Raw genomic sequence first — 23886 nt, 5'->3', positions numbered from 1 at the left:
ACATGTGCATCAGCCTGTTCCTGCTTGTAACTTGTCTAGTCATGATGTGAAGCCTACATGTGCATCAGCCTGTTCCTGCTTCTAACCTGTCTAATCATAGTTTAAAGTCTACACGTGGTCAGCCTGTTCCTGCTTGTAACCTGTCTAATCACAGTGTAAAGTCTACATGTGGTCAGTCTGTTCCTGCTTGTAACCTGTCTAATCATGGAGTAAAGTCTACCTGTGATCACCCCCTCGATGTGGATTCCTGTATGTGGCGAGGGGACCTCCCAGAGAAGGTTCTGTACTCTCAGTTTACCCCCTCTGGGATCTAAACATCCACCTGCATGTTTGCAGTGCCTGATGACCCATGAAGGGAAGGAGAAGATCCTGGTGGTTGAGGAGTCCAACTCTAAGACACCACTTTGGCCTTGATTTCTGGCAAACGGGTGGTCTTGGAGTGGCTCCCCTGAGATCATTTGGCTCGTCCATTTGGGCTAGGGTCAACTGAGTGCCAACATAGGACGTCTTCATAATGTCCAGACATTACGTCTGATACTGGTGTTCAAGTATAGTGCTCATGAAACCCTGGCATCACTACACTGACCTTATGTGGCACTGTAGTGTTTTCCCTCGTAGGGCTTCATGGTGGGTGGGGTCAGTGGGCACCGAAATATTCTGTTTTTTATTGTGGATACCCCTCAAATAAAAATAAACAAGCATGACAGTATAGAGAAAAATCTGACAACTGGCAAATTACCACACATTAATGACTCTGTATGATCAAACTCGCAACTTGAATCTGTCCCATGATTTTTAATTATACATTCTTCAAATGAAAACCCTTCAGGCAAATGTCTCCATTGTTTATTCAGAAGGGTTTAGAAGGGCTTGCCGGCTCACCTAAATCAGTAAAAATATTACAGTCTGGGGACATTTTAGTGGAAACAGCTTCATCACAACATTCCAAACTCCTCTTGAAGTTGAAGGCCATTGGGAATATACCCATTGAGGTTACTCCTTATTCTACTTTGAATTCTTCCAGAGTAGTTATAGTTCAGAGGGATTTAAAGACCATTCCAGAGTCAGAGATCTTTGCAGGTTTCAACAGCCAAGGTGTTACAGCCTCGCACCGAATTTTTACTTGTAGAGACAGGATTATGGAGCCGACAAATGTTCAAATATTAACATTTACAACATCACGACCTCCTACCACAATCAAGACTGGATATCTGAATTGTAAGGTACGGACTTATATTCCTAACTTTGTTAGATGTTTTCATTGTTAATTATTTGGTCACTTGAAAACATCTTCACACATGCATGTTGTGCTGGTAAAAACCATGATGCTTTTGAATACCAACTAGAACCACATTGTGTTAACTGTAATGGTCCACATCCTTCCTATTTTACTTCTTGTCCTAAATGGGTGGAAGAGAAAGAAATACAACGTCTCAAGACATTTCATAATATTACTTAACCAGAGGCTTAGAAGTTACTATTCCCAATTCCATCTTGGACTTATGCTGCTGTAATCCATTCCAATACTACAGTAGGAGTTCCAACACTTGGACATATACTGCTGTAATCCATTCCAATACTACAGTAGGAGTTCCAACACTTGGATTTATGCTGCTGTAATCCATTCCAATACTACAGTAGGAGTTCCAACACTTGGACTTATGCTGCTGTAATCCATTCCAATACTACAGTAGGAGTTCCAACACTTGGATTTATGCTGCTGTAATTCATTCCAATACTACAGTAGGAGTTCCAACACTTGGACTTGTGCTGCTGTATTCCATTCCAATACTACAGTAGGAGTTCCAACACTTGGACTTGTGCTGCTGTATTCCATTCCAATACTACAGTAGGAGTTCCAACACTTGGGCTTATGCTGCTGTAATCCATTCCATTACCACAGTAGGAGTTCCAACAGACCTTTCTGTGCCTCTTACAGAATCACATCTTAATCTAGTACCTTCCAAAATCAACAGTTAACAAATCAGTATCTACTTCTATATCTGTCCCTACTACATCTTCCAGTCATTGCCTAACTTCAACTTGGTCAAGCCCAGGTGTTTCCATGGGGTCTTCCTCTCTTGACACCCCATAAATTAAACAACTTATTTTATTTATGAAAAAACGGCTCGTTTGGGTTGAGAAAATTTTACACAAGAGGAACGAACAACGTTTCGACCTTCTTTGGTTCACAAAGAAAGAAAAAGGTAACTGAAAGGAAGCTGACCACATGTTTGAAAGGGGTTGTGTAACTGAGTGTTGGAATGTAGAGGGCGTGCTTAGATGTTTGAATATATAATTTTATATTATTTATTTTATTATTATTATTTGTTATGTCGTTTTTAATATGGGTATAAAAGTGTTCCTTTGTATTGGTTTATTTTGGGCTTGAGGTGTTGTATAAGTAAGGCTTCTTTAATTTTGCATTTGTTCATGATTGTTTCTTTATTTAGTATGAGTGTTTTGTATGGTTATGTTGTGTTTATTTGACTTGCAGTTGCAGTTCTTGTAATTTTTAGGTTAAGAAATGATATTTGATTGCTTTCTTCCTGTTCACATGTGAAGTTAATGTTGGGATGTATAGAGTTAATGTGATTGAAAAATTAAGTGTGTGTTCTGTAGATGTGAATCCTGCAATCGTTTAGCCTACATATCTGTACCAGTAAAGTGGTGGAGAAAATTCTGTGTTAATTGCTTGTGTTTCAACTTGTGTCACAAAAATATTGGCTAGAACTGGTGACACTGGGTTACCCATGCTTAGGCTATTTGTTTGTATACAGTTGTGGTTGTTGAACATGACATTTGTCTTCATTGTGGTGAACCGATACACAATTTAAAACAGAAATCCACCGAAAAATCGCCCATATGAGACTATACATTCCTTGGGACTCAGCACATGAAACAAAACAAAAATTCAACATACTAAGAAACCAAATAAACACAGCCATAAAACTATGCTCACCAGATAAAATTAACGATGAATTAGATAAAATAAAACAATACTTTATCCACATCAAAAAGTTTCCTCCACAAACTGTAGAAAACATTATACGCATACACGTGAGACAGAAAGCAAAATCAACCAACTAAAGTAAATATACCTCAAATCAAAAAATCATGAAACCATATACTGCTGTATACCATATATTCCTGACATCAGCAAACAAATAACCAACATTTGGCAAAAACTAGTAACGAAATATGACATTCCAGTTAATACCAAATTTATTCAAAAACCAGGCACAAAACTAAGGTCTGTACTATGTAAAAACTACACTGACAAACACCACACCTTCACATCTCGACATCACTGATTAAACAACTTATTCGTTTGTGTCCTCATTCACTGGAACATATGTCTACAAACTCCAACCTGCCTTCTCGATCCATAGCAGGATCACTAGAGTGACCAACCCACATCCAGTAAAGAAAAAAAGCGTGGTTGCAAGCAGAAGGTCTCTATGCTGTATTCTCCTCCAAAATAAAGAAAAAATGGTCGCACTAATATAATGGAACTGTCAAGGTTTTCAGTCAGATGATTTTTATCATCCCAAATGTCTTTCTTTACAGGAAACATTTTTAAAACCTACTAATACAGTTACAGTTCAACAATACTCCTTATTCCAAAATGACAGGTTATGTGTCACACAAGGATATGGGGAGTAGCATTGCTGGTTGATCAACATGTGCCCACCTGGTCCTTGTCATTGAATATGCCCTTGGAGGTTGTAGCCATCCATATATATCTCTTTGGGTCATTACCATCACTGTTTGCTCTTTGTACCTTACCCCTGGAAAACATTATCATCCTTCAGACATTGATACCCTCACTGAGCAACTGCCAACTTCCTTTTTAATTTTGGGGATCTTAATGGGCATAATCCTCTCTGGGATGGTTCTGGCATTGGTGTGAGGGGTTGTGCTAGAGAGCATATGATCCTGAATCACAACCTGGCTCTTACATTTATTTTCATGTACCTAGTCAGTCATTTACTGCTGTAGATCTTTCTATCTGCTCCTCTTCACTTTTCACATGCTTTTCTTGGGAGGTTGACATCAATTCACAGGGTAGTGATCATTTTCATATCATATTAAGAGAGATTGGCCATGGTCAGTGCCACCTGACCCATGTGCCACAGTGGATGTTGGACCAGGCCAACTGGCCCTCTTTCACTACTCTCTTGGAACTTGATCCTGTCAATGTAAATCATCGATAGATGATTGTGTAGCAGCAGTAACTAACTGTATTGTCCAAGCAGCTGCTCAGTGCATCCCCAAAACCTTGACATCTTTCCCACGGCATCCCAGCCCTTGGTGGAGTTCTGCTTGTTCTATAATACAAAAAGCTCAGAAACATACTTGGGATAAATTTCGTATATATCCCATGCTTACAAACCACATTGCATTTCAGCAAGACTGTGCACAGGCTCGTGAGTTAGACATCAAAACTAGAAGGAATTTTGGATTAAAGTTACCTCCAGCATTTCTTCAACTACCAGTTCAAAAGTCACATGGAATACGATCCGAAGGTGAGTGGACAGTATATTTCTGCCCCTCTCTATCTTAATATTCAATGGCCATGATGTTGCTGATGCACAGAGCATTGTCAGTACTTTTGGTGAATGTTTCTCTCACGTATCTTGCTCTTCAAACACATCCCCTTCCTTCTTAGCTATTAAAATACGAGTTGAACATCTGCCTCTTTCCTTTTCAACTGATCATCCCTATAACTACAGTTGCCCTCTTACACTGGTGGACCTCAAACTTGCACTTCATCAGTCTGGCAATGCATCAGTTGGACGTTACGAGATGCTACGCCACCTTTCTTCTGCCACTCTTACTATTCTCCTGGCTGTTTTTAACCGAATATTACAGGAGAATGTCTTTCCTGATGCTTGGTGCCAAGCTATTGTACTCCCTATTCTTAAACCTGGGAAGGATCCAAAGATTCCTACAAATTACCGTCCCATTGCTTTGTGAGTTGTCTCAGTAAGAGTTTAGAGAGGATGATTAATGCTTATCTTGTTCCTTGAATCAAACAACCTTCTCTCACCCACTCAGTGTGGGTTCTGAAGATAATGCTTCACGATATACCACTTAATTTGTCTTGAAACATCAATTAGAAAGCCTTTTGAAGCGACAACATTTTGTTTCTATTTTTTTTTATTTAGAGAAAGCTTATGATACAACATGGATATATGGCATCTTGTGAGACCTTCACTCATACGGATTGCATGGCAATTTGCCACTTTTTACCAAGTATTTTTTAATGAACTGCCACTTCCAGATCCATGTAGGCTTTCCCGTTTTTTCCCACAGGGCTGTGTTCTGAGTGTCACACTTTTCATTATAAAGATAAATGCCATCAGTGAACAGCTACCCCTACACTTGCAAATAGTCTTTTCTTTGATGAATTTCACATCTCATGTCAGTCATCAAAAATAAGGTTTACTGAGCAGCAGATACAAACTGCAATCAATCATATACTTAATTGGACTACAGAAAATGGTTTTCAACTTTCTCTTTTCAAAACTGTATGTGTACACTTCTGCCACCAACAGGGTATTCATCCGGATCCAGATCTTCGTATTGGTGATGCTGTACTTCCTGTTGTCCCTGAGGCAAAGTTCTTAGGTCTTATATTTGACTGTAAATTAAATTTTATTTTGTATATCAAGCAACTTTGTGTCAAAAGAAAGAGAGCACTGAACATCCTCCATGTCCTCTCTTCCACCTCTTGGGGAGCAGATCAACACTCCATGCTTAAAATTTATTGTGCCCTTATCCGATCCAAACTTGACTATGGGTCTGTGGTTTATCGTTCTGACAGAACCTCAGCACTGAAGATGTGGGATCCTATCCACCGTCAGGGGATTCGGCTTTGCTCTGAGGCCTTTCATACTTCTCCAGTCCAAAGTTTGTATGTGGAGTCCAATGAACCCCCTCTGTATATTCGTCATTTGCAACTGTCTCTTATGTATGCTTCTAAACTTCACTCTGTACCACAGCATCCTACTTGGGGATGTGTTTTCCATTCTCAGTGGGCCACACTTTTCTATAATAGAAAATCTGCCATTTTTGTTTTTAGCCTTTATATTCAGGCACAATCAGAAAAATTGAATATGTCTTTGAAGAGCATAGCAGTATCAACAGTTTGGCCACTTCCACCATGGCCAATTAGTATCCTCAACTGTGACCTATCTTTGAGTCATCTGAGGAAGGCCGGTACTTCCGATTGGAAATATAGTTCTTTATTTGCTTAACATCTTTCAAATGGTCCATCCATTCCCATATATATATAGACAGTTCAAAATCAGGTGACTCTGTAGTTTCTGCCATGGTTTGTTACAGTTCGGTTGTAGCACACAGAATTCCCTCTACAGTTTCTGTGTTCACTGCTGAATTGTATGCTATTTCTCTTGTCCTGAATCATATTTAAACTATGCAATATATGAATTGTATGATCTATACTGATTCACTCAGCTGTCTATTGGTCCTGATATCATTCCATGTTAGTTACCATCCTATTCTTATCAATATCCAAAATAAACTGGCCAATCTCTCTCTATTATCTATCTCTGTTCAGTTTCTTTGGATACCAGATCATGTTGGTATTCATGGGAATGAGATAGCTGACAGAGTGGCAAAGTCCATCTGCTCTGGCTCTATCACCACCGTCCTTGTTCCATACATAGTCTATGGTCCAGTTATCAAAACCCAACTTTTTACCAGTTGCCCTGGAGTGAAATAATAAGCTTTTTCAAATCAAGCCTTCTTTAGCTCTTTGGCCATCTTGTTTCTGTAAAGATTGAATGGAGGAAGTTGTTTTGGCTACACATTGGTCTCAGTTTTTTAACTCACCACTTCCTTTTATCTGGTACTGATGTACCAATGTGTGGTCTGTGTGGCACTCAGGTCACAATCATACATATTTTATTATCATGTTGTCGTTACAACAAAGAACGATGATGACATTTTAAACATGTTTCTAAGGTAGGTTTGCCCTTGACATTCACCAATGTCATAGGTGATACTGGCTGTCTCGCTTATGTTTTTACATTTTTAAGAGCCATTGGTCTTTTTAACTTAATTTAAGGTTTTTATTGAACTATGTACTGTTTTAGCATGATTTTTACAAATTTTGACCTGAACCCAGGACTGGAAAGGCCAACTTCAGGTGACTGACGGCAAGTTTGAACTTAATGCTTCAGTCTTCTATACCATTATAGTATACTACATCTTGTTTGGCACAGATAGCCTAGTAGCTTTGTGCCAATAAACATGAAATACCTACCTACCTACATATGATCAGCCTCTTCCTCCTTTTAAATTGTCCTAATCATGGTGTGAAGACTACATGTAATCAGTTTGTTCTTGCTTGTAACTTGTCTAGTCATGGTGTGAAGCCTACATGTAATCAGTTTGTTCTTGCTTGTAACTTGTCTAGTCATGACGTGAAGCCTACAGGTGATCAGTTTGTTCTTGCTTGTAACTTGTCTAGTCATGATGTGAAGCCTACAGGTGATCAGTTTGTTCTTGCTTGTAACTTGTCTAGTCATGGTGTGAAGCCTACATGTAATCAGTTTGTTCTTGCTTGTAACTTGTCTAGTCATGGTGTGAAGCCTACATGTAATCAGTTTGTTCTTGCTTGTAACTTGTCTAGTCATGGTGTGAAGCCTACATGTAATCAGTTTGTTCTTGCTTGTAACTTGTCCAGTCATGATGTGAAGCCTACAGGTGATCAGTTTGTTCTTGCTTGTAACTTGTCTAGTCATGGTGTGAAGCCTACAGGTGATCAGTTTGTTCTTGCTTGTAACTTGTCTAGTCATGGTGTGAAGCCTACAGGTGATCAGTTTGTTCTTGCTTGTAACTTGTCTAGTCATGGTGTGAAGCCTACAGGTGATCAGTTTGTTCTTGCTTGTAACTTGTCTAGTCATGGTGTGAAGCCTACAGGTGATCAGTTTGTTCTTGCTTGTAACTTGTCTAGTCATGGTGTGAAGCCTACATGTAATCAGTTTGTTCTTGCTTGTAACTTGTCTAGTCATGGTGTGAAGCCTACAGGTGATCAGTCTGTTCCTGTTTGTATTTTGTCTAAATATGTATAAAGTTTAGAAGTGATCAGTCTGTTGCTGCCAGTGACTTGTCTAATTGTAGTGTGAAGTCTACACGTGATTAGCCTATTCTTAATTGTAAGTTGTGTAAAGTCTAGATGTGATCAGTCTGTTGCTGCCAGTGACTTGTCTAATTGTAGTGTGAAGTCTACATGTGATTAGCCTATTCTTAATTGTAAGTTGTGTAAAGTCTAGATGTGATCAGTCTGTTGCTGCCAGTGACTTGTCTAATTGTAGTGTGAAGTCTACACGTGATTAGCCTATTCTTAATTGTAAGTTGTGTAAAGTCTAGATGTGATCAGTCTGTTGCTGCCAGTGACTTGTCTAATTGTAGTGTGAAGTCTACACGTGATTAGCCTATTCTTAATTGTAAGTTGTGTAAATGTGTGTAAAGTCTATATGTGATCAGTCTGTTGCTGCTAGTGACTTGTCTAATCATAGTTTGAAGCCTACATGTGTTCAGTGTATTCCCACTAGTAATAATTTGATCAGTTCTAGGATACTGCTATCTTCCACAGTCATTACTATAAGTACCAGTCACCAGTATTGTTACCTGTATATTTCCTGGTCTGCAGTATAATTATATTTAACTGACCCTGGACTAGTCTATGGAAAGTACCTACATTGTTGTATTTACATACACAACTCGGTACTGCCTTTAGAAATTATATGGGGGCTTTATCAAATATTTGTCGTTTCAATAATTAATGAATATTTAGTGCCAAAATTTAAATTAAATACAAATGCTGTATAACAATATTTTTTATACCTTTAACAAAATATGTACTGCAGATATGGAAATGTTGCTGATTTTGCTTATTAGCAATCCACATTGGTTTACATTGTTGGTCAGCTTAGAAGCCCTTCGGTTTATAGGTACATCCTGTACATGACTATAATATATCCTGAAAACATAACTGGGATACACAGTAAATAGCTTCAGGCTGTACATAAGTATGTCCTGACATCATAACTGGAATACACAGTAAATAACTTCAGGCTGTACATAAGTATGTCCTGAAAACATAACTGGAGTACACAGTAAATAACTTCAGGCTGGACATAAGTATGTCCTGACATCATAACTGGAATACACAGTAAATAACTTCAGGCTGGACATAAGTATGTCCTGACATCATAACTGGAATACACAGTAAATAACTTCAGGCTGGACATAAGTATGTCCTGACATCATAATGTTCAGTACATTTTCTGTGATTCTCCTTTTATTTACACAAAAGTGCTTGAAATTAACATGTGACATGAAATGACCTTTCTTTTCTGTTTCTTTTATTTGTTAGACATGTTTCAGTGCTGAATACAAGGCATTACCTAGTGGTGTAAAAGTTTGTTTTAAATAGTTTATAAGTAAATTACTTGAGATATAATATTGTTTCTTTCAGGAAAACAGTCGTCCAAGATATGGTCTCAGATCAAAGAAGCAGTGCAGAGTGTATATTTTGAGAAAGAGAAAACTATGATTAGATCTGCAAAAAAGTTTAGAAACACAAGGTGTGACTTCATCAAGAAATAAGTATTTACCTAACATTATAATTACTTTTCTAGTTGCATTAAACTGAATTATTAATTGTAAATGTATGATGAAGCACAAAACAGCATACAAATTACAACAAATTTGAGCTTGCCAGTGAGTATCATGAAACATGCAAACCTCTTTCAGAAGTAAAAGTCACAAAGAATAAGAGTTTCTACTTTCAGTATAAAGAACAAGAAAACACACACAAATCCAGTAATTCTTCACAAAGAATATTAAAAAAATTGAATTCTAACTTGTGTAGTATAATTTTCTGAACTAACGTTTTCCTAATATTTAAAGGTCCTGTAAGAGGGATTATTATGTATGTGTACTTGTAGCATGAATAACGTAACGAATGAATGAAACAGGTGTGTTCAAATGGTTTCTCAAAATAACACAAGGGGGGACACCAGATGTGTTTTGTTCACTTTTACCACCACCATTATTCTCTCCTGCATGTGGTAGACTTTCTTGTGTTATTTCACAACTGTGTAGTATTGTTGATTAAATTACATGTAGAATTGTTGTCAGTTATACATAGAATTGTTGAGTTAGTTACATGTAGTATTGGTAAGTAAATTACATGTAGAATTGTTGTTAGTTACACATAGAATTGTTGAGTTAGTTACATGTAGTATTGTTGAGTAAATTACATGTAGAATTGTTGTTAGTTATACATAGAATTGTTGACTTAGTTACATGTACTACTGTTGAGTAAGTTACATGTAGAATTGTGGAGTTAGTTACATGTGGTATTGTTGAGTTAGTTACCTGTAGGATTGTTTTACTGAACAAGTGATTGTAAATTTGGAGAAACATTTGTTAGATAAATATTAAGAGTAAAAGTAAAAACTTGGATATTATTTTTTTTCTTTTGATCTGTGATATTTATTAGTTTAAATTTTTGGAGTGTTTTTTGTGTAGACCTGAATGTTTCTTTTTTCACAGAAATTTTTTTGAAATGGTGAGATTTGACTTTGTTGTTGATGGAGATCTTAATGTGTTCATTATGGAAGTAAGTAGTTAAAATATTTTGTGAATTTGTCGTTTTTCAATGATAAAACATGAATTGATGCTATTTATTTATTAAAATTAATTAACTAATGTTGTTAGTACCATTTGTAGTCTCAGGATAACACATAATCCTACTTTTGAAACACTTATGGATGGCACCTTTATAAATGTATCTGGTACAAACATTTGGGTGAGAATAATTTCTTGTTTATTCTGGACTTGTGGCACAATGGTGTCTGGTCACTTCTTGTGACTTATGACAACATTTTTAATATATATTGAAGTGTTATTATCTGTCAGTAGCTATTTAAAACATCTTTTAAAGATAAATATTAATTATCTGCTGAAATTTCCATGTTTCTTCCTCTTGCCAGTTTATGGGTAGAACTTTTTATATATCTCTGGTGCATAAAAGTTGAAACGTATATGTTTCTGTCTTGTCTTTTGTTTTAATAGTAGAACAGTTACAGTAGTTACATACTGAAATGATTATTGTGGTGTTGATACATCTGTGTATTAAATAACACGATGTGTAATATTTAAAACTTCATGTAGCTTTGTGAGATATTGTTGATGAATCATTTCAGGCAAACATGTCTCCCAACCTCTCTTCGGCTCACTTTCCTGAAAACAAACTTCTATATGAACAGGTTATATTTAATGTTCTGAGTTTAGTTGGCGTTGGATACCTTTTTCAAACTGATTCTCTGAAAACAAAGTAAGTGCTCATTTTTTACATGTGTAACAAGAAAATGTGGAGAAATTAGTGATAAAAGGAGTGAACCAGTAATGTAGATCAGAAGCAAAATGTAAGTTAAAAGTTACTTTATGGCATAAAAGTGAAGGTCAGTACTCGTTAAAACTTGTACATCAAATGATTATAATGGATTAAAACAAGAGTTAGATACCTTGCTGTTTTTAGTGTTGTGGTTTAGGATATTTAAGTTCCTATTAAAACTAAATACTAAAAATATAAAATAATCTTTGAAAGTATAAATTTATTGATATGATTGAAGCATATTGTAAACCTTCCAAGTAGGGCATACTGGACACCACATAAAAACATATCCAAATGTATTTCTATCCTTATAATTAGAGCATGCTGGACACCAGATTAAAACTTATCCAAATCTATTTCACATCTTATAACCATAAAATGCTTAAACCTAGATAAAAGTAGTTTCCAAATATGTTCAAGTTTAATGGTCATGGTGTGCTGAATCTATTATGGCCCTGGCTGTTTGCTTGTGGTTAAACTTCTGTTATAACCCTGACTATTTACTTGTGGTTAAACTTCTATTATGGCCCTGACTATTTACTTGTGGTTAAACTTCTGTTATGGCCCTGACTATTTACTTGTGGTTAAACCTCTCTTATGGCCCTATTTACTTGTTGTTAAACTTCTGTTATAGCCCTGACTATTTACTTGTGGTTAAACTTCTATTATGGCCTTGACTATTTACTTGTGGTTAAACTTCTATTATGGCCCTGACTATTTACTTGTGGTTAAACTTCTATTATGGCCCTGACTATTTACTTGTGGTTAAACTTCTATTATGGCCCTATTTACTTGTGGTTAAACTTCTGTTATGGCCCTGACTATTTACTAGTGGTTGAACTTCTATTATGGCCCTGACTATTTACTTGTGGTTAAACTTCTATTATGGCCCTATTTACTTGTGGTTAAACTTCTGTTATGGCCCTGACTATTTACTAGTGGTTAAACTTCTGTTATGGCCCTGACTATTTACTAGTGGTTAAACTTCTATTATGGCCCTGACTATTTACTTGTGGTTAAACTTCTATTATGGCCCTATTTACTTGTGGTTAAACTTCTGTTATGGCCCTGACTATTTACTTGTGGTTAAACTTCTATTATGGCCCTGACTATTTACTTGTGGTTAAACTTCTGTTATGGCCCTGACTCTTTACTAGTGGTTAAACTTCTATTATGGCCCTGACTATTTACTTGTGGTTAAACTTCTATTATGGCCCTGACTATTTACTAGTGGTTAAACTTCTATTATGGCCCTGACTATTTACTAGTGGTTAAACTTCTATTATGGCCCTGACTATTTACTTGTGGTTAAACTTCTGTTATGGCCCTGACTATTTACTTGTGGTTAAACTTCTATTATGGCCCTATTTACTTGTGGTTAAACTTCTGTTATGGCCCTGACTATTTACTAGTGGTTGAACTTCTATCACAGCCCTGCTATTTAGTGGTGGTTTAACTCCTATTACAACTCTGACTATTTATTATACATGTCATATACCTGGGGTATTAATTACTTTTAAAAATAAACTTGATGTGTAACTAAGCTAGTTTTATGTTCTTCAAGATCATCAGATCTAAACAAACATGGTGGTTTCCGATAGAGATATTCAAGTATTTGCCCACGATTGTGTTCTGGACAGTTGTAAATACTCTTGTCAAGGGGTAAGAAGTTTCTCTGTATTAGAATAATACAAAATGTTTATTGTGTTCTGGACAGTTGTAAATACTCTTGTCAAGGGGAAAGAAGTTTCTCTGTATTAGAATAATACAAAATGTTTATTGTGTTCTAGACAGTTGTAAATACTCTTGTCAAGGGGTAAGAAGTTTCTCTGCTATAGAATAATACAAAATGTTTATTGTGTTCTGGACAGTTGTAAATACTCTTGTCTAGGGGTAAGAAGTTTCTCTGCTATAGAATAATACAAAAATGTTTTTGTTCATTATAGCATTGTTACAATAATTACATCACTTTTATTGTACATTATTGTTAAGTTTTCTGATATTAGCTGATAGAACTACTTGTATCTGATATTGTTTAACCTAACTCGTATCATGACATGATATAGAGAACAACTTGTATCTGATGTTGTTTAACCTAACTCGTATCATGACATGATATAGAGAACTACTTGTATCTGATGTTGTTTAACCTAACTTGTATCATGACATCATATAGAGAACTACTTGTATCTGATATTGTTTAACCTAACTCATATCATGGCGTGATGTAGAGAAGGACTTTTATTTGATATTGTTTAATTTAACTCGTATCATGGCGTGATGTAGAGAAGGACTTTTATTTGATATTGTTTAATTTAACTTGTATCATGACGTGATGTAGAGAAGGACTTTTATTTGATATTGTTTAATTTAACTCGTATCATTGGGTGATGTAAAGAAGGACTTATTTGATATTGTTTAATTTAACTCGTATCATGACGTGATGTAAAGAAGGACTTTTGATATTGTTTAATTTAACTCGTATAATGACGTGATGTAGAGAAGGACTTTTATTTGATATTGTTTAATTTAACTCTTATCATGACGTGATGTAGAGAAGGACTTTTATTTGATATTGTTTAATTTAACTCGTATCATGACGTGATGTAAAGAAGGACTTTTATTTGATATTGTATAGAACTGCCAACTGTGTACCCAATGCCTCACTGATGAAGAAAAATATATTCTAAAGGATACTTATCAAGAACATTTAAGAAGAGGAAACTGCAGACGTGTCATTCCTGCTGCTACAGTAAGTTGTGTTTAAAGCTTAAGTATACCCTACAACCATATCAAATATTATATAAACAAACCAGTTCTAGTAAAGTACATTGATAGTAAACTTTAATATAAGAATGAACCAGTTTTAATAAAATATCTTGATAGTACACTGTAATACAATAAGAAACCAGTTGTAATGAATAAAGGTTTTGTAATGTAGAATTGTAGTAGCCTCTGAGATATATAAATTTTGTGGTTTAAGTAGATTGATAGTAAACTGTTACATAAAAAAGATAGATAGTTCAGGATTGGTGGTTGTTACAAATGTCACGGACAGATTCCAGCATTACTTAGTATTGTAGGTTATATTGCAGAAGTATCATAAAATATGTTGTAATTTTGAATTGATGCAAAGGCTTTGATAACACACATTACATATGCAAGACATAAAAATATTACTACCAACTGTTATGTTTCATTGTTCAAATACTTATAAATTGCAGCCTACACAGGGTTTGCAATAATACTAGTAGTACCAAGTTGCTGATTGATACCACTGGCACTGATGCTTAAGTATCTCAAATCATGTGACTATAGCAATTAGAAATTCAACTATTCTTTCCAGTGTGTTCTCTTTGGAAAATTTTCTTCATATAAAACTGTATTGTCAATTATTTAAGTCTGCATGGTATGATGACTGTGGCAATGAATCTGTTGCAACCTAGGCTTTCTGTTGATTATCTGTTGCCCTCAGAAAAAATCTATTAGCAAATTGTAAATTATAGCATGTCAGAGGTAGGCATGTAAAGGGGGTTTCTGAAGTTTTATTGTTTTCTCTTTAACCCCATAAAACTGAAGGATGTAAAAAATATAGCTTCAGAATGTTGATAACAAAACTATAAGAGTGCAGTTCATATTACATTTAAGTTTTCTGTGGAATGGACAAAAAAAAAGCCAGAAGAGGAAACATCCAAATATTCAGATTTTCACATTATGGGAATTTGATGATGTTTTTAAATATTTCCTTGTACAATTAACAACTTGAAACTTGAATAATACGAAAGTTTGATTTATTATGTCATATCAAGTGTTCACTTATACCGTGATAATTAAGTAGTTTAATTAAATTTTTAATGTAACTCACTTAAATATTGTGACATGCACAGTTTGACCTATCTGCACACTAAAGGTTAATCATACATGCACCCACCTAATGTGCAATTACTCATGTAGGCACATTTATGTTCTCTTCCAAAACATAGGAGTCGCCAGTTTCCCATATTCAGACTATTGCTAGCTTTTGCGGTGAGATTCGCTTTATTGACAGAAGTATGAACTTAAAAAACACCACATGAGACATTTAAAAAGTGAAACTTGAATACCAGAGGAGATATTCAGTCAAAACTCTGAAGATGGGATATGTTATAACAAATATTATTAATATTATTCTCAACATATAAACTAATACCTCTACCAACTGCAAGCCTTGAGCATACACCAGTTTGCTTTAGAATTAAGGGATAACAGTACTGTAGGATAGGCAGAGGTTTGTGCATAAACATACATAATATTTCATAACTGCCTTTTAAAAAACTTAATTTGTAAATGATTAGTGTATAATTTATTCTAGTGGAAGCGAATTTGTTCAACCTTCATGTATCGTAAATGACCAGTTTCTATAATCTGAATCATTAGAACACCTTAAACCAACACAGTGTCTAACACATAATGGTAAATAATAATAATATTTAGCACGTGTCTTGAAACAATCCACCAACCACCATAAAGCAATGGTTATAGTAACAAATATTGATCAACTATAGAAAAGCATAAGCAGACTTGACAACCCTACCTAAAATAATATGGAGAGCAGCTAGAAAGGTCTCTGTTTTCCACCTTGGGCTTGCTGGCTCTTTCAAGTCAGTCAAAAACAATGTTCTGGGAACATTTAGGCAGAAGCATTCACTCCAAAACAGAATGAACACCACTTGCATTCAAAAAACCATTGGGAATATACCCATTGAGGTTACTCCATATGCTACTCTGAATTCGTCATGAGGAGTTATTGATGAGAGGGATTTGAAGAATGTTCCGAATCAGAGATCCTCACTGGTTTCTCCACCCAAAGAGTTTCTGCAGTGAAGCATATCTCCACTCGCAAAGATGGAATTATGATGCCGACTGATGTCCCAATTTGGACATTTACATTACCACATCCACCTACCATCATCAAGGTGGGTTATCCAGATTGAAAGATGTAACCATATATTACAAACCCTCTGAGATGTTTTCAATGTCAGCGGGTTCATTTACGTGAAGACATTATGTCGTGTTTGCTTGTTGCTATGGCAGGGACCATGATGCCTACTTGTGCAAGATGGACACTCATTGTGCTAAGTGGAAGCTGGACAAGGCCAACTGGTCCTTTATCACTTCTATCTCTGAACTTGATCCTGTCATCATCTGTAAATGATTGATATGCAACTGTGTGGCAGCAGTAACTGACTATACTGTTCAAGCAGCTGCTTAGTCTATTCCTAAAACTTGACCCATTTTCCATGGTATCCTCATCCATGATGGAATCCTGCCTGCCACATGGCACAGAAGGCTCAAAAATGGGCCTAGGATATGTTTCCTATGTATCCCACAATCTCTTTCCATCAGAACCATGCCTATGCTCAGCAGATAAGATGTCAAAGCCAGAAGGAATCTTAGATTAAGTTTACAACAAGCATCTGTACTATCACCAGTTCAAAAGTCATATGGGACAAGACCTGGAAGGTCTTGCTCTCTGATGGCCAGGAAGCTGCTGATGACCAGAGAATCGCTGATACTCTCAGCAAAAGCTTTTCTCATGCATCTGGCACTTCTGCCTCATCCCCTATCTTCTTAGTCATCTAGACTCGGATAGAGCAATCACCTCTTTCCTTCTGGGCTAAAGAATGTTTATCTTGATGCTTGGCACCATGCTGTTATCCTCCTTTTTTCTAAGCTTAAGAAGAATCCTAAATTCCTTCCAACAACTGTGCAATTGCTCTCCCTGTAAGATCTTAGAGAGGATGATTAATGCTTGTTTTATTTGTTTCCTTGAATCATACAACCTCCTCTTGCCCACCCAGTGTGGGTTCTGAAGACAGTGCCCCACTGTGGACCACCTGATTCAATTTGAAACATCAATTGGGGAAGCCTTTATTTTTTTACCTTAAGAAAGGTTATGACACTAGGTGGAAGTCTCATAGGATGCCATACATGTCAGCCCATCCCACTATGGCTTATTACTATCCCAAAGTGTTACTTTTGAGTCATCTGAAGAAGGCAGATACTCCCGATTGGAAGTACTGTCTTCTGTTTGCTGAACATCTTTCAAACCATCCTTCTATTCCCATTTATATGGACTGTTTGAAATCATGTGACTCTGTGGGTTCTGCAGTAGTTTATTGTGATTCAGTGGTTGCACACAAGATCCTCTCTACAGTTTCTGTGTTTACTGAGAAAAACTAATCAAATAGCATTTCTCAACCATACGATCACAAGAAACAGTACACAGTTAAAAACAGAAATCCACAGAAGAATCATCATCCATACTGGACTATACATTTCCTGGGACTCAGCACATGAAACAAAACAAAAATTCAACATACTAAGAAACCAAATAAACATAGCCACAAAACCAAGCTTGCCCAATAAAATTAACAATGAAATCAACAAAATAAAATAACACTTCATCAACATCAACAAATTTCCTCCAAAAACCATTATAAAAATTATATGCACACAACTAAACCAACAATAAATCCCAAGATACATCAAACTACAAAACCTTACACTACTGCACGACATATTACGGACATCAGCGAAAAAATAACCAAAATTTGGAAAAACAACTTATAACAAAAAATAACATTCCAGTAAACACCGAATTTATTCAAAAACCAGGTATGAAACTAAAATCCAAACTATTAAAAACCACATTGACAAACACAACACGGACATTATTTATGAAATACAATGCAACAATTGCCATGACTTACATTGGAAAAACAATCAGAAAAATGGAAACCAGATTCAAAGAACAAAAAAAAATACCACACGTTTTTGGAACACTGCAAGTCAAATAAACACAACATAACCATAGAAAACATCCAGATACTAAGTAGGGAAACAGATATAAACAGATGCAAAATCAAAAGACCTACTTATACAGCAACTGATACTAATATTAAATTATTATTATGGAATACCTTTATACCAATTCATAACCTAACATATATCCTGCAATGCCCCCTACTGTTCCATACCTGTTCACACACTCATCCATAAGATGTGTCCAGCAACAGTCAGTTGCAAACTCTTTGTTAATTTGAATATAACTGAAGAAGGTTGAAACATTAATCTATACTTTATTTTAATTAAAATGCAAATATCCATACCAGCTGTCTTGAGAATACTATGATTATAATTTAATTCTGAGAAGTTGGCTTGTAACTGAAATTCTTCGGAGCACAAAGACTGAGGATGTTCGACCTCTAGCCTTGCTTGTATGCCATTAATGACAATGTTCAATTTTGAGAATTCTAGTTCCTTTCATTTTTCCCACTGAGTTCTTAGTAATGACCTTAGCACAAGGTATGTCACATAATCGTCCACATATGTCACAACATTTCTCCCATATTTAAACGTCCTCTCAACTTTGATTTGCTGGCATCTGTTTGTAGTAACAACAGAACTACTTAATTTCTACATAAAATTCTCATTTTGAAATGTTGTCTCTAAATAAACTCATATTGGGGACAACTGAAATTGTTTATTGTCTTATTGTCTAAATTAAATTCTATTGTAGTTAAATTGTTTATTGTCTTATTGTCTAAATTAAATTCTATTGTAGTTTTATTTGTTTTCAAGTCTGAAGAAGAAGCTTCCCAAACAAAACTGGCGATCTTCACCACCAGGGTTCCAGTAATGCTTTGTTGAAACGATGGTTCCAAGGAAAGTGTTTGCAAGATCCTACCTGGTGTACTTAAAGCGACGATCTTCACCACCAGGGTTCCAGTAATGCTTTGTTGAAACGATGGTTCCAAGGAAAGTGTTTGCAAGATCCCACCTGGTGTACTTAAAGCGCCGATCTTCACCACCAGGGTTCCAGTAATGCTTTGTTGAAACGATGGTTCCAAGGAAAGTGTTTGCAAGATCCTACCTGGTGTACTTAAAGCGGCCGATCTTCACCACCAGGGTTCCAGTAATGCTTTGTTGAAACGATGGTTCCAAGGAAAGTGTTTGCAAGATCCCACCTGGTGTACTTAAAGGCCGATCTTCACCACCAGGGTTCCAGTAATGCTTTGTTGAAACGATGGTTCCAAGGAAAGTGTTTGCAAGATCCTACCTGGTGTACTTAAAGCGGCCGATCTTCACCACCAGGGTTCCAGTAATGCTTTGTTGAAACGATGGTTCCAAGGAAAGTGTTTGCAAGATCCTACCTGGTGTACTTAAAGCGGCGATCTTCACCACCAGGGTTCCAGTAATGCTTTGTTGAAACGATGGTTCCAAGGAAAGTGTTTGCAAGATCCTACCTGGTGTACTTAAAGCGGCGATCTTCACCACCAGGGTTCCAGTAATGCTTTGTTGAAACGATGGTTCCAAGGAAAGTGTTTGCAAGATCCTACCTGGTGTACTTAAAGCGGCCGATCTTCACCACCAGGGTTCCAGTAATGCTTTGTTGAAACGATGGTTCCAAGGAAAGTGTTTGCAAGATCCTACCTGGTGTACTTAAAGCGGCGATCTTCACCACCAGGGTTCCAGTAATGCTTTGTTGAAACGATGGTTCCAAGGAAAGTGTTTGCAAGATCCTACCTGGTGTACTTAAAGGCCGATCTTCACCACCAGGGTTCCAGTAATGCTTTGTTGAAACGATGGTTCCAAGGAAAGTGTTTGCAAGATCCTACCTGGTGTACTTAAAGCGCCGATCTTCACCACCAGGGTTCCAGTAATGCTTTGTTGAAACGATGGTTCCAAGGAAAGTGTTTGCAAGATCCTACCTGGTGTACTTAAGCGGCCGATCTTCACCACCAGGGTTCCAGTAATGCTTTGTTGAAACGATGGTTCCAAGGAAAGTGTTTGCAAGATCCCACCTGGTGTACTTAAAGCGGCCGATCTTCACCACCAGGGTTCCAGTAATGCTTTGTTGAAACGATGGTTCCAAGGAAAGTGTTTGCAAGATCCTACCTGGTGTACTTAAAGCGGCCGATCTTCACCACCAGGGTTCCAGTAATGCTTTGTTGAAACGATGGTTCCAAGGAAAGTGTTTGCAAGATCCTACCTGGTGTACTTAAAGCGGCCGATCTTCACCACCAGGGTTCCAGTAATGCTTTGTTGAAACGATGGTTCCAAGGAAAGTGTTTGCAAGATCCTACCTGGTGTACTTAAGCGGCCATCTTCACCACCAGGGTTCCAGTAATGCTTTGTTGAAACGATGGTTCCAAGGAAAGTGTTTGCAAGATCCTACCTGGTGTACTTAAAGCCGAAGACAGAGAGTTTGTGAATCCTGCATCGTTGCACGAGAGATGTCCATAGGATTGTGTGAAGCTATAAAAAAAGAAAGAGATCACAACATTCTTGTTTGTTTTGTAAACATCAGAATTTAGGAACTCTTGTGATTCAATACAGGGTTGTGCTTGTTGATTTTAATGTCAGAAGGAAAATGTGCATGTTTGTTCTGTAGAAGTCACAGGATGTATAAATTTTTATTTTTCTGAAATGGCTTTTGTATCACAATGTTTGAACTGTGTTTTTAAACAGGATACATATTTATTAGTGTGTTTGAACTGTATTTTTGAGCAGGATACATATTTATAGTGTTTCAACTACTTTTAAGCAGCATACATATTTATTATGTATAGTGCTAGGATAATAAATGAGCAGATGTTGTTAGTCTTTGTTATTTAAATAGTATTTTTAATTGAATATAGTGCTCTGTATACAACTTGAAACATATATACTCTTCAAAAAAAATAAGCATAAAGGCAAAATACTGAGACAAATTGTTAACAAGTTTATTCCGGTAGTTCTGTATGACATGTGTGAAACTTTGCACATTCACTGCTGAACATCCAAAGTCTGCAAAGGCAAAGTCCACGCACTAGGTGAAGTTTAACGCCACTGACGCCAATAACAAGTATGCCCCAGTGAGCATCAATAACTGCTTGGCATCTCCTGCCCATGGAAGCGATGAGATGATGAATCACATCCTGTGGAATGGCTGTCCACTCAGCCTGCAAAGCTGCTGCAAGCTGAGGTGGAATCTGCGGTTGAGGTTGTCGCCGTCGCAGACGTCAGTCAAACTCGTCCCAAAGATGTTCGATGGGGTTTAAATCTGGTGATCTGGAGGGCCAGGGAATAACGTTGATATTGTGGTGTCTCAAGAAAAGACAGTGGTGAGTCGGGCTGTGTGAGACGGGCGTTGTCATGTTGAAAAACGTCGTTGACGTTCACCATGATGGGTTGCACAAGGGGCCTAAGAATCTCATCGACGGTTGTGTACAGTCTGATCGGAACTCCTACGCAGCCCTGGTAAGGTTGAGGCAGTAGACGTCGCAGTGGTGGTCCTATCCCGAAGGTGACGTAACCGGATGTAGCGATCTTGTGCGGGTGTGGTCACACGAGGTCTGCCAGATCGTGGACGGTCACGAGTTGATCCATGCTGTTGGTGACGATTCCATAGCCTTGTGATGGTCCTTGGGTATACATTCACAGCTCTGGCAACATCTGTTCGATATTCGCCTGCTTCCAAGCGACCAATGGCGTTGTTGTGTTGTGCTTCAGTCAGTCTTGGCGTAACTGTATTGCGTGTTGGTGGCTTAACACTGAGCTATGGAAACCAAGAATCCGTCACTTTTATACAGATTTTGCACATGTTGCATTTGCAGAACATGCAGATCTCTCAAACAAATTTATTGGACACGCATGCGTTTTGGCGAAAAATCCGATGTTTTCCTCCGTTTTCAAAGTGCACAACTTTTATTGTCATTTTGTTCTGACAATCAGTGCCTTAACACGTGTAACATCACATGCTCTGAGCTTGTAACGTTATTACATATATTTCTCTTTAAAATAACAAAAATATCCCTTTTGCATTTCTTGTTTTCAAGAGTATATTAACTAACTTAATAAATGTTCTTTATATCTATTTATATGGTATGTATAAAGTACAATGATAATATCTTGTATTTATTGTTTACTTTAATTATTAGTCACTAAAATAAACATTATACAGTATCAAGGTAGGATTGACCTCTTGTTGAGATTGGTTGTGATTTAAACAAAATCCAGTTCTGGCAATTATGTCAAGTTCTTGGTAAGGATTCTGCTATCCATATAATTGTCATAAAAGTTGGTGAATAACATGTTTACTTGGATGCCACTTTTCATTCTTTGATTTGTCAATTTTACTTATCCTATAAATGTATTAACATTTTTAGAAGTTAAATACTTATGTATATTTTTAAGTATTTTCTCTCTTTTTATTGAGGAATTATTGTAAATGGCTGTTCATATGCAACTTGTAAAGCTATTTTTGCAAGGAATTTTTTTTTACTATGAAACTATTTTTGTACATCATTTCTAAAACAATAAAAGTAATTTTAACATATTGGCAGATGAACATCTAATAACATAATTAGTCATCTGACTTGACCTTAAAGAAGGTTATGTCTGAAGCACTCCTTAGTAAAATGGTATTAATTAGCAAGTGGCTTGCTAGCCTTCTCTCCATCTGCAAGAAGACTGAAGACAAATACAAAGATAGTTTTTGTATTCTCACCATAAGAAGGTTAAACTTACTCTAGTAAAGACAGATTACTTTCACTGGATGGATAACCTTTGTTACCAGATTAACTTTATAGAAAACCTGTAAGTATTACCTTGATATAACACTACGACCTTTCTCACAACTTAAGAAATATTACTTCATTTTTACTTGCTAATATATTTTGTCATTCTATACACTGTTTAATAACTGGATTTCATTCTGACTAAATTGTGTTAGTTCCATCACCTCCTTGAAATCACATCAAAGGAGTCATCTATTATACTTTTAGTATCAGTTGACAACACTTTTTGTTGTCTCTCATATTGTGGTCATCTTTCTAGTGTTTGTGTTAGATAGTTCCCATGGTATGTTAGGTTCCTAACCTGAAGTTGTCAACACTGTGGTCATCTTTCTGGTGGTGTTGTTAAGACAGTTCCTGTGGTATGTTTGGTTCCTAACCTGAAGTTGTCAACACTGTGGTCATCTTTCTGGTGGTGTTGTTAAGACAGTTCCTGTGATATGTTTGGTTCCTAACCTGAAGTTGTCAACACCATGGTCATCTTTCTGGTGGTGGTGTTAAGACAGTTTCCGTGGTATGTTTGGTTCCTAACCTAAAGTTGTCAACACTGTGGTCATCTTCTGGTGGTGTTGTTAAGACAGTTCCTGTGATATGTCAGGTTCCCAATCTAAAAGTTACTGAGATTGTAATATGCATTTCCATGCATTAAAATTGGCTTTGTGTTGAAAAATATTAAAACAGTATTAATAACACTATATTGTAGGTAAATGACACAGAACAATAAGTAGTTAAAGGAATAAATTGACTGTCTTGACCAATGTGTTGTATGGAAATTGTTTTTAACTACAAAATTTCTATATATGAAGAAGTAGAGAACACATGGGATACTTGTATACTACTTATGTG

At 36.6% G+C, this 23886-nt stretch overlaps 1 protein-coding gene across 6 annotated transcripts in view; it reads left to right on the top strand.

The window, feature by feature from the left end:
- Window positions 1–20022, top strand: part of LOC143226910 (putative tubulin polyglutamylase ttll-15) — a 52637-nt gene extending 32615 nt beyond the window's left edge. For 5 of the 6 annotated variants that reach the window (XM_076458455.1, XM_076458453.1, XM_076458458.1 and 2 more), the window contains 5 exons: window positions 9515–9623; window positions 10597–10663; window positions 11250–13102; window positions 14079–14192; window positions 19064–20022. In XM_076458455.1, the coding sequence (XP_076314570.1) occupies window positions 9515–9623; window positions 10597–10663; window positions 11250–11384 (311 nt within the window). In that variant the 3' untranslated portion in view covers window positions 11385–13102; window positions 14079–14192; window positions 19064–20022. Of the gene's footprint in view, window positions 1–9514; window positions 9624–10596; window positions 10664–11249; window positions 13103–14078; window positions 14193–19046 lie in introns of all 6 variants that reach the window. The other variant, XM_076458454.1, reaches the window with a different exon arrangement.
- The last annotated feature ends 3864 nt before the right edge of the window (window positions 20023–23886 follow it).

Source organism: Tachypleus tridentatus, chromosome 9 (assembly GCF_004210375.1).
Source record: "Tachypleus tridentatus isolate NWPU-2018 chromosome 9, ASM421037v1, whole genome shotgun sequence".
In the NCBI taxonomy this organism is placed as follows: Eukaryota; Metazoa; Arthropoda; class Merostomata; order Xiphosura; family Limulidae; genus Tachypleus; species Tachypleus tridentatus.
Note: the sequence above shows the minus strand (reverse complement) of the source record. Positions and strands in the feature narration are given on the sequence as shown.